The sequence below is a fragment of the Oxyura jamaicensis genome, assembly GCF_011077185.1.
Source record: "Oxyura jamaicensis isolate SHBP4307 breed ruddy duck chromosome 6 unlocalized genomic scaffold, BPBGC_Ojam_1.0 oxy6_random_OJ106644, whole genome shotgun sequence".
Classification (NCBI taxonomy): Eukaryota; Metazoa; Chordata; class Aves; order Anseriformes; family Anatidae; genus Oxyura; species Oxyura jamaicensis.
The window spans coordinates 1-11,367 of NW_023304031.1; the positions used below are offsets into that span (position 1 = coordinate 1).

At 70.0% G+C, this 11,367-nt stretch overlaps 1 protein-coding gene across 1 annotated transcript; it reads left to right on the forward strand.

Annotated features, from left to right (window-relative positions):
• Window positions 1–559: 559 nt before the first annotated feature.
• Window positions 560–10,858, forward strand: LOC118157542 (peroxisome proliferator-activated receptor gamma coactivator-related protein 1-like; the record flags this gene model as incomplete). Its single annotated transcript, XM_035311934.1, has 14 exons — window positions 560–700; window positions 2,128–2,271; window positions 2,400–2,552; window positions 2,798–2,914; window positions 3,049–5,671; window positions 6,045–6,098; window positions 6,402–6,462; window positions 6,847–6,914; window positions 7,107–7,884; window positions 9,260–9,439; window positions 9,597–9,660; window positions 9,867–9,988; window positions 10,122–10,273; window positions 10,522–10,858. Coding segments are annotated over 14 exons (4,761 nt in total), but the record flags the coding sequence as incomplete, so codon positions are not given.
• Window positions 10,859–11,367: the final 509 nt, after the last annotated feature.

Genomic DNA, 11,367 nt, shown 5'->3' on the forward strand with positions numbered 1-11,367 from the left:
GGCAGGTTTTTGGGGACGAGCGGCAGGTTTTTGGGGGCAGGTTTTTGGGGACGAGCGGCGCTGCGTGACGCTTCCCCCGAGCAGCCGAGGAATCCGCCGAGCATCCTCCCCGCTGCCGGGGCCGCCCCGCGCCCTCTCCGTGCGGCTCTCCCCGCCTTGGCAGCTCGCCTGGGCGCCCGGCGCCGCGGGGAGGAGGCTGCCCCTGCCCGGGGCGTAGCCGCGGCACGCCGGGCACACGCGTCCTTGCAGGCAGCCCGGGGGCTTCGCGTGGCTCCGCGGGGTCCCCGCTCACCCCGCAAGGAGCTGGGCTGAGCACGCACCCGTGGAGCCCTTGATTTGGGCACTGGGGTAGCAGAGCCGCAGGTAAAGAGCGCCGTCAGCGCACCCAAATCTCCGCTGGGGGTCGTGGGCCTCTTCCCGCTGCCCCGCGTCCACCCTCGGTGCCACGGTGCCCGTGCCTGTCCGTGAGCATCCCCGTGCCCCCGGTGCCCGCGAGCGCAAAGCGAACGCTCCCCGCGGGCTCCCCCTCGGTGCAGGGGACGCGGCGGGGTCCCGGCGGGGAGCAGGCTGGGCGGCTTCGTGCCCCCGCCCCGACGCTCGGCGGCCGGGGCGGGAGGAGGTGCCCGGCCCCAGGTGGATCAAAGGGAGTCCCGGGGGAACGCGGCCGCCACTGACTCAGAGCTGTGGGACTCCTCGCAAGGTGCTGAGTCAAAGGAGTCGGGGAGGGCTCGGGAGATGCCCTCCCTCCGGGACGGGGCCGTGTGAGTGGGAGGATTTCATTTCCCTGCGCGCGTCCAGCGCCGGCCGCAGCTGGAAGCCTCTCATTAGGCACCGCCGGCGGCGGGACGAGCGGGGCAGCAGGGCCGTGGCACTGCATCCCCTGGGCCCCGCGGCCCCCAGCTCCACAAGAGCCCCCCCAGCTCCACGAGAGCCCCCCAGCTCCACAAGGTCTCCGGGATTTGCTGGGAATCGCCTCCAGCAGGGCTCCGGCCCAGGGAGGAGGCCGGGGCCATGGAGCAGCCCAACCACGCAGCCTGCCCTGCTCCGGGGGCCGTGCCCGGGCTGGGAGAGGGTCCCAGAGGGGTCGCAGGTGTGCTGGGCAGGTTGTTCCATCCTGCTCAGGCTGCGCTGGGCTGCATCCGATGCGCACGGGCTGGTCTGTGGGCATGGGGATGGGTCCCCCCAGCGTGGGTTCGCCCCTCCGCCGCGTTCTGGGGGAGGAAGGCTGGCCGGCAGCTCCCTCCCAGCTCTCCCAGGGCTCCGTCCTTGGTGCCCTTATCACGCCCGTCCGCGTTATCTCTGCCCGAGCCCATCTGCCAGCAGGAATTCAAGCGCTGTCTCGTGCCGGCGACGCGTCCGCGCTGCACCTGGCGGAGGGCAGGATCCGGCCTCAGTGGGGCACCCAGCAGCAGGGCAGGGGGCCCGGAGGGACGGGGCATGGGGCCCCTTGGAAGGGGTGGCAGGGAGGCAGCTCTGCCCCTCGGCCGTCAGGGCAGGCTGTGTCCGCGTGCGGCGCGTCGCAGAGATGGGTTCCGGCGCTGGCACCGCCAGCCGCTGATCCCTGCTGCTGAGCCCTGCTGATCCCTGCTGAGCCCTGCACATTCGTGCGAGTTTTGTGATGTCTGGGGCTTATCTGAAGCGCCGGAGGCAGGAGGTCCCCGGGGGGTGTGGGGCTGCCTCCCCTGCCTTTTGGGCACGAGAGGTGTGTGGAGCCTGGCGTACCTGGGGTCCTCTTTGCCTCATTCCTCTTGACCGGCCCCAAGACTCCCGAGAGTGCTGGGCATCGGTGGGCGCTGTGGTGGCCCCCTGGTACCCCAACGGGTCTTGGGACCGGGCACTGGAACCGGCACGGTGCTGGGGGGCTTTGTGCAGTGGGCAGACCTGCCCAGACAGCAAGGGAGGAAGGCTCCTCGCGACCTGCAGCCTGCCCCGCTCCCTGCCTGCCCCCCTTTGCCTGTCTGGGGGTGCTGTGCTGGGTTCAGGGGCTGCTTGCGGAGCCCGAGCCTGCTGGAGGTCCTCGTTGGAGGCGCGGGCAGCGTCCGCCGGAGACCACCACGGTGCTGGTGGTGATGTGGGCACGTGGTGGCGGTCTGCAGAGCACTGACCTGGCTCCCCTCGCTCTCACAGTGCTTCTCCTTCGACGAGGACGACCTGAACTTGACGTCGCTGGACGCGGAAACCATCCTAGAGGCCGAGGAGATCCTGGGGACGATGCAGAACTACCTCGACTCCTCCGTCATCTCCATCATCGAGGACCTCTCCCTGAGCGAGGTGGGTCCCCGCACGCGGGACGGGGTGGCCTGGGCTGCTTAGGGCCACCGCTGCGGCCCCCGTGGGGCGGTCGCCTCGCCGTGGCCGTGCCCCGATGCCCTCTGAGGCGGCTCCTGCCCCTTCAGCAGAGCAAGGGCTGCCTGGACGCGCAGAACGAGCTGTCCCTGCTGACGGCCATCACCGAGATCCTGGACAGCACGGACGACGAGACCCTGTCCCCCTTCGACACCATCATGGACGCGGAGCTGCTCACCTCGCCTCGGGAGCGGGACAATCCCTCGGTGAGCGGCGGGGCCTCGCCCCGACCCCAAAACCCGTGGGAGGTGCCCGGTGGGGTCCTGGCACGGGGAGGTGGGCTGCCGGTCCCAGGGGGATGAGGGCTGAGCCTTTCTGGTGGAGGCTCTGCTGTAGGGCGGGGACTCGGGGGAGCGGGGTGTCCGTCTGCGAGGCCAGCCGGGCCCTGAGGTGGGAAACGCCGCGGGAATCGCAGGGGAGCTCTGTGCCTCATCCCCCACCCATCTCTCAGTTTCAGAAGTTCCTCAGCTTGTCCCGGCCGGCCCTCGAGTGCGAGAGCCCTGCCCTGGAGCCGCCCAAGGGGCTCCGGCCTCCGAGCCGCAGCGGCAGCGTGTCCTTGTCCGGCAAGGTGAGCAGGGGCAGCCGGAGGCGGCCGTGCCCGTGGCGCAGCTGGGAGCAGAGCGCGAGGAAGCGGCTCTGTCGCGGCCCCTTTGCTCCCCCCCGGCGATGGGAGCTGATGCGAGCTCTGGTTCCTCTCCCCAGCCCGACGTGGAGCTGCCGTGGGAGCGCGTGGCTCACGGCCTGGAGGAGCCGGCAGCACCAAAGAAGCAATCGTGCAGCACCCCGCGGGTGGAGAGGAAGCAGGGCCGGCTGCGGGCCCGCGAGCAGCCCCCGCCGCAGCGCAGCGACGGGGAGGAGGAGGAGGAGGAGGCTGCCTCCAGCCCCGAGCTGGACAGCAGCACGGAGGCCGCGGAGTTCTGCGTGAGCGGGGCCGAGGCGATGCCGGAGGAGCACGAAGACCCCTGCATCATCAACACGGGCGACGTGTCCCTGAGCGAGCTGGTGAAATCCATGCACCCCTACTGCCTGCCCACCTTCACCGTCTGCCTGGACCCCGAGACCGAGCCCGTGGCCAAGGAGCTCCTGAGCGGGCCCGTCCTGCTGGAAATCGTGCCCGGAGAGGGGGAGAGCATGGAGATCCCCGTGGTGCTGCAGCCCCTGGCCCCCAGCTTCCCCGGCCTGGAGCCCCAGCTGCTGGGCGCAGAGGACAGCGGGGAGTCCGTCCCGCAGCACCGAGAGGAGCTGCCAGGAGATCCAGCGCAGGAAAAGGGGACGGAGGAGGAGAAAGAGCCCGGGCAGGAGCCCTCCTACCGTGCCCCCGAGAGCAAGCCCCCGGCAGAGGCCGTGGGGGCAGGGGGCAAGCGCGAGGGCTGCGAGAAGGGGCGCGGACGCGAGAGAGCGAGGAAGAGTCGGAAAAAGAAAGCGGAGGAAGGGCCAAGCGAGGAGCCCCGGCCGGGCAGGGACTGCGTAGCCCACCGGCTGCGCTCGGGGCGGCCGCGGCGGGCGGCGCGTCCCTCGCCCCAGGTCTCGGACTTCCTGGCGCGGCAGCTGGAGCGAGCCAAGAAGGAGGGCCAGATGGAGCTGCACGCCCAGCGGGCACCGCGGCCACGCGGCCGGCCCCGTGGCACGGCGGGGGCCTCGCTGCACAAGAAGGAGCCGCAGAAGGAGCCGGAGCCAGAAACGGCGAGCCTGGAGCCGGAGAAGGGTGAAACGGTGGAGCCTTTGGAGAAGATTTTGGAGGAGCCCCGAGTGGCGCCGCAGCCCAGCCCGGAGGACCAGGATGAGGGCAAGGGGACGGTGCAGCCGGGCGGCGAGGTGGCGGAGGCTGCCTCTCCTCTGCCGGAGCAGGGGGCAGGGCCGGAGCCCCCCCAGAGCCTGCCGGCGGCAGAGCCGAGCGAGAGCCTGCCCAAAGAAGCCAAGCCCAAGGCCCTGAGCCTGCGGGAGTACCGCATGCGCATGCTGCACCGCCAGCCCAGCCCGGGCAGCAAGAAGGAGGGCGAGAAGCAGGCGGCCAGCAAGTGGCCCAGCGTCCCCGAGCCTCCGACGGAGCTGGCGGACATCCCCTGCCTTGTGTCCCCCGCGCGCCCGGCCACCGATACCACCGGTGCTCAGAAGAGCCCAGAGAAACCCGCCAGCCCCCTCGCTGTGCCTGCTCCTGCCAGCAAACCTCCCGCTGCCCCGGCTCCAGCACCGGCACCGGCCTCGGCCCCGCTGCCTCCAGCCTCAGCGCCGCTGGCACCGGCCTCGGCCCCGCTGGCTCCGGCCACGCCGATGCCTTTCGTCGCGCCCCCCGTGCCCCCAGCCGCCGGGGTGCCCCCCCCGGGGATGCCGCCAGCCTCTGCGGGTGCTTACGGCCTTTATCCACCGGTGCCTTCCTGGCCCTGCTTCGGCCCGCAGCCCGTGGGCTGCCACGGCTTGCCCCCGCCGCCCAGCACCGGCACCCCCGGCGCTTTCCACGTGGTGCCTGGCCTCCCGCCTCCACCGATGGCCTGGCCCCCGCCGGCCCTGCCGCCCCCGCCACCTTTTGGCCCCTACGGCCCCCCGGTGGGCTGGGCCCCCCCGTCCTACTGGCCAGGTATCCCCATACCGCCTCCAGTGCCTCCCCTGGCGTACGGGGACCCCGGGGCCGCGCTGCAGGGCGCTGCACCCCCCGCTTTCCCAGCCGCTGCCCCCCCCGGCACGGCCCTCCTGCACGGGCAGCCTCCCGTGGCCCCCGCACCCAGCTGCCCGGAGCCGCCGGCCTTCCCCGTGCAGCCCCCCGGGGGCGCTGAGCCGGGGGCTGCGGGTGGGCAGCCCAGGCCAACTTCCAGCAGGGTGTCGGACCCCAGGAGGCAGGCACGGCTGGCGGGGGAGAGCCCCCTCCCCAAGGCCCCCCCGGCTCCAGCCCCTGCCCAGCCCCAGGCAGCTCCATCGGCTGCCGCTGCCCAGCCGGGCTGCGTCCCTCCCACGGCGCCGGCACCGCACGCGGCTGCGCCCACCCAGCCTTCGGAGGAGCCCCCGGCCGCAGCCCCCCAGCCAGCAAAGCCCCCCCCGGCGGTCACCCCAAGCCCTACGGAGGTGTCGGCCGCCGCTGGCCCTGCTGCGGGGTCCCCTGGCACGCACCCCACGGAGGAGGCCAAGGGGGATGTGGAGAAGACCCCTGCGGAGCCGCCCGGCCACAAGCCCCCCTCGCAGGCGGCGGTGCCACCGCCCAAAGCGTGCCGAGAGAGCAGCCTGCCCGCCAAGCCGCCCGCCGCACGGCTCTCGAGGCACCAGCCGCTCGTCAGCCCGGCGCAGCCCAGCGACAGCAGCAAGGACATCGTGCAAGCCTTCATCAGCGAGATCGGTGAGCGCGGGCGGCGGGGCGCCGGGCTGGGCAGCGCCAAACCGGCAGGGCTGCGGGGAGCCGCGGGCAGCGGGACCGGTTCCCTGGTGCTCCCTGGTGGTTTTGGGGCTGAGGGTGGCAAAGTTGTGCCCGTGGGCTCGCCCCGTGTGTTTTGGCAGTGTCTTCCAAGCTGTTGCCTGCAGTCTGGGCTTGCTGTGCCCGAACTGGTCCCTCCCGGGGCTGCGGAGCCGGGTGCTCCTGTCCCCGCTGCGGGAGGCGCAGGGCAGAGCTGCTGCCGGCTCTGGGGCCGCTGCTCCTGCCCGAAGCTTGCCAGGGAAGGACGGCGCCGGGAGGGTGGTGGCACCCCTGACTTGTGCTCTCTCTCCTGGCCCAGGGATCGAAGCCACTGACCTGTCCAGCCTGCTGGAGCAGTTCGAGAAGTCTGAAGGTGCGGATGCGGCACGCCGTCCCCTGCAGGGTCCCCTCTGTGTCCCCGGGCTGCCTGCGCGCTTGGGGTGCCCGGGCTGCTGACACCACACGTGGGTGCCTTGTCCTGGGGTGTGTCTGCCTCCGTCTCCTTCCTGCCTTGTGACAGCGGCCGGAGGTCTCCGGGGTGGCCAAGGGGGTGGGAATGCACGGGGGGAAGAAGGGAAAAGCTCCGCGGGGAGCTGGGCTGGGATGTGAAACCTCTCCCACGTGCAGGGTCTGTCCCCTGCCCTCCTGCCTGCTCTCACCCCCTGCTCTCTTTCAGCCAAGAAGGAGGAGGCTCCTGCGCAGCCCCCCGAGGACAGGCGGCCGGCGGGGAGCTCCGGGTGAGTACGGAGATCTCCGCGTGCCCTGGCATGGAGCCTGCACAGGGGTCCTGGGGCAGCTCGAGGGGCTGAGCTCTGCCTTCAGCCCTGGGCTGCTCGGTCCTGGCACATCCGACCTGTGCTGGGCGCTGCATCCACGGGCTCTCCCGTCAGGAAAGCTGAGCTGTGGCTCCTTGCTGGGCTGGGGGCACGGCTGGTGCTGAGCATGAAAATGAAAGTAGTGATGAAATGTAGAAACCGGGATGTGCAAGCTCCATCCTCCCCGATCCTCTGTGTGCCCGCTGTCCGGGCAGCTTGGTGCAAGTGTTGCTGTGAGCCCCAGGCTCGGGGACCGTGGCTGGGCTTTGGTGGCTGCTGGTGACAAAGCTCCCTTCCCCTTCTCAGGTCCGAGACGCAGCCGGAGAGGAAGCCTCTGGACGGCCTGCAGGCCTCGGAGCTGGCCAACGTGGCAGGTGATGGCCAGGAGCGAGGCGGGGGAGCTGCCCGTGCCCTGCCAGGGGCTGTCCTGGGGCTGGGGCTGCCTGGAGGGCACCCCAGGGCTGGAGGGGAGCTGGGGTGGGGGCGCCCAGCCAGGCGGGTTGCAGTAAGCTCCCCTCTCTGCTTCACCTGGACTTGTTCCTGAAATCTCTCCCATGCTCTCCCAGGGCTCACCCCCCCGGCGACGCCTCCCCACCAGCTCTGGAAGCCGCTGCCCGCCGTCTCGCTGCTGGCCAAGACCAAGTCACCGGTCTCCGCGCCGCAGGAGGGCAGCCAGAGGACCGCCAAGCTCACGAAAGCCAAGCCGCTGCCCCAGAGCAAGCTCCCGGGGAGGATCCCTGCGCCCACCCCCAGCCACGTGTGCTCGGGGGACCACGACTACTGCATCCCGGGCACGGCGCGGCCGGACAGCAGCAGCAGCGCCGGCGCGCAGCCCCCCGCCACCGAGAGCGGCTCCCGCTGGAACGTCAAGCACCACCGGGACATCACCATCAAACCCATCTCCTCCTTAACCAAACGGACGCTGGACCAGCCCAAGGCGGCCCCCGCCACCACCGGGGGGCCCAGCCAGGAGCCCCCGGGGGCGGCCAGCCTAGCCCCCCTGGATTATCGGACTAGCGTCCCCAGCCAGGCCACCGCCGGGTGCAGCAGCCCCCCCACCTCGGTGCTCCTGTCTCCAGCCGCGTCCCCCTGCCGGGACCAGGAGGTGCGGCCCCCCAGCGCCCAGCCCAGCCGTGCTGCTGCCAAGAGGTCCCTGCGCTGCTACCGGAGACCCCGGGACTCGCCCAGCCCCTCTGCCGGCAGCTGGAGGGCTGGCCGCAGCCGTGCCAGCCGCTCTTTCAGCTCCAGTTCGGACGGAGCTAGCGAGTCCTCGTCATCGTCCTCATCCTCGTCCTCCCGCTCCCGGTCACGGTCGTTGTCCCCGCCGCACAAGCGGTGGCGAAGGTAAGCGGTGGAGCCGTGTGGGCTTGTGCTCTGGGCGTTGCCTGGTGGCTGGTGTTTTTGCCAAGTTGCCCAGATGCCTCCACAGACCCGCTCGAGGACCTTTATTTCCTTGGGGTCCTGCTGAGGGATGCCAGGTGAGCAGCACAGGCTGGGGGAGCTGCTGTGACGCTGGCATCTGGCTGAGCCTCGGCCCTGGGCAGGGCTTCTCACCCCTCCTGGAGCACCACGCAGTGCTTGCTCCAGTCCGAGCCCTCGGCTGCGCCTTGGCTCTTGGCAGCTTTCTGTGGATCATTAGCGCAGGCGGTGGCGTTTGTGCCAGGGGGCTGGCACAGCCCTGGGCGTAGGAATGAGGTGAGCCACGATGGCAGCAGGAGCTGCTGGAGGCGAGCAGAGGAGAAAGCCACCTAGCGTGGCCCCACCCTCCTTATCGAGGTGGCCTCCGTTCTTTTGGGGTCCTCACGTATATGGGCAATGTCCCCCTGCAGCGTGGCCCGGCTGGGCTGGGAGGCGCTGGAGCTGGTGAGGGCTTCCTGAAGGCCTTGGGCTCCTCCTCCATGCGCGGCCGGTAGGGGTGGGGGCTGGAGCCGATCAGGACAAGCACCCAGTGCTGTACCCCAGGAGGATGCAGCCTGGGGACTTGCCATGCTGGGCTTGGCTTCCCAGCAAACACAGCTGGCCCTGTGCTCAGACATGTCCCCGTGGACGGTGCCATCCTGACCCGCTGTCCCCCAGGAGCGTAGGTGGCGGTGCCAGGCAGCACGCCTGCTCCTCGGGGCTTGGGATTGTCAACGGCAGGGACGGGCTGCGGGCAGCACGTTCAGAGGGGGACCCTGCTGCTGGCTGGGGGCTGCGTGGCCTGACCCCGGAGGGGTTTCAGTCGCTGCCCCGGAGCTTGGCGGGCAGGGGGCTGTGGCACTGAAGCTCAGCTCTCCTGGTGGATGCCCCGGCCCTTGGTGCAGTCGGAGGCGCTCGGTCTCCACTAGCACGGCTGCTCCAACAGCACCAGCATCACCGCGCTGCGTGGAGCTGGGTGCAGCAGCCCTGGTCCCTCTGGGGCCTCGCGGGGCGGTGGCCGTGCTGCAGGGCTCCCCAGTGCCCATTTCTTGCTCTTCAAAGGCTGTGCCTGGCGAGAAGCTGCTCCCTGTAGGCTGCAGGGTTTGGGGCTGTGCCGAGCAATGTCTCTGCAGAGCTTTTGCATCTCCTGGCAAACTTGGGCCCAGATCTGTTTCCATAGCCCAGATCACCCTGGGGATGCTGGTGGCTGCTGGATGTGTGGCGTGCTCTGGGGAGGATGGAGGTCTCTTTCTTCCCCGGAACCTCCTGGTGCTGGGCACAGGGAGGGCTCAGTGCTGAGCATTCTCTCTCCTTCCCCCAGGTACCGCTCAAGATGCTCCCACAGCTCCTCCTCCCGCTCCAGCTGTGGGTCGTGTGGCAGGTCCCGGGACAGATCCTCGTCGTCGTCCTCCTCATCCTCCTACTCATCCAGGTCCCCGTCCCGCAGACAGTCCCGGTCCCGGTCCCCCTCTCCCCGCAGGAGGAGTAACAGGCGGAGACGGTAAGCACAGCCGCCCTGCGGGGATGTAAGCCCCGGCGTCCCAGGCAGGCATGGACCCGCTCCTCGAGCACCTTCCCTGTGTCCTGGTCCTGGGATCGCTCTCCTCCAGCACCTGCTGTGACCCTGTAGCTCACATGTCCGGCTTCTGCCTTGCCAGGTACAGTTACGACGCACAGGACCACTACCAAAGGCAGAGGATCCTCCAGAAGGAACGTGCAATAGTGAGTGGGGTCGCGGGCACGCAGGCAGCGCCGCGGGGTGGCTCTGGCCAGGCTGTGGTGGGGTGGGTGGTGATGCAGGGGGTGCTCTGCGAGAGGTCCTACGGGTCCCACTCACCTGCGGGGCTTGGAGACGCCGAGCCCTCGAGCCTGGCTGGCCAGGGTCCCCCCCAGGTCCCAGCTCACGGGGCGGTGCCCCCTGCCCGCAGGAGGAGCGTCGAGTCGTGTTCATCGGCAAGATCCCCAGCAGGATGACGCGGTCGGAGCTGCGGCACCGCTTCTCGGTGTTCGGGGACATCGAGGAGTGCACCCTGCACTTCCGCTCCGAGGGGTGAGCTGCGGGGGCGCGGGCAGCCCCTTCCCGGGGACGGCTCCTCCTGCCCTCCTCCGCTTCCTCAGGAGGATGGTGCAGAGCGAGGGGCACACAGCCGTGCCGTGGCTGATCTCCTTCTCTGCCCTTCCAGGGACAACTACGGCTTCGTCACCTACCGCTACGCCGAGGAAGCCTTCGCTGCCATCGAGAGCGGGCACAAGCTGCGGCGCCCGGACGAGCAGCCCTTCGACCTGTGCTTCGGCGGGCGCCGGCAGTTCTGCAGGAGGAACTACGCCGACCTGGGTGAGTTGTGCAGCTCCCCGAGCCGGGGGCAGCCTGGATCGTCTCCTTCCCACCCGTACAGGGCGAGGGGGTGCGGGTGGTTGGGCTGCCAGCTCTGTGTCCCTCCTCCAGCGGAGGCTGGGCTCGGTCCTCCCCCTGCCAGCCCAGCTCTGGCACGCGGAGCGAGGTGGGGAGGAGCTGCTGCTTTGATGGCCAAAACCGTGCCGGCATCCCCGTGGCTCAGGGCAGGGTCTCCCCGTGTCTTCCAGACTCAAACCGGGAGGATTTCGACCCGGCCCCCGTCAAGAGCAAATTCGACTCCCTGGACTTCGACACGCTGCTGCGGCAGGCACAGCGCAGCCTCCGGAGGTAGCGGCAGGCACGGCGGAGCGCCCGCCCCCGCTTTTGTACTCAAAAACAAAAGACAAAAAAAGTACGGAGAGAGAGAGAGAGAGATGAGGTTTTTAAGAAAAAGAAAAAGGAAAAAAATTTGTTTTATAATCAATATTTAAGGAGGACGGGTCCTTTCCATTCGATCGGAGGGGCCCAGGTGGGTGGCAGCCCCTGGCTTGCCCCAGCCGTATAATAAATGTGGATGCCCAAACACCAGCGCTGCCTCGTCTCCTCCTTCGCAGGGCCACGCGTGTGCTCGGGGGTCCCGGGGCAGCGTGGCTGCCACGGAGGGGCTCTGTGCTTGGGTCTGGCCCCAGGGAGCAGCAGAGCGGGATGGGGAGGGCGCGCAGATGCCAGCTGGGCACCTCGTGCTCCTTTGGCTTGGGGTATCTGGGGAAAGTGGGGCGGGATGGGGGTCACCAAGCCGTCGAAGTGCCTGTCTTAGCCCCTAAATGGTTCGGCACGGGGTGATCGCCTCTTCCAGGACACAGCCACGGTTTTCGGGCTCTGCCGGAGCTGGCTCTGTCCCTGGATGGTTTTGGGGCCTCGTGCACCTCCCGCGGTGGCCACGCAGGGGCAGTGCTGGATCCCCATCCACGGCCGCTGCCTGCCGCAGGACGGGGCACGGGGGGCAGCGGCCCTCCGCGGCTGCGGTGCTGGGGGCCGTGTGCGCAGGGACAGCGCTGTCCTCCTCTGTCCCCTTCTTTTGGCCCGCTGACAAG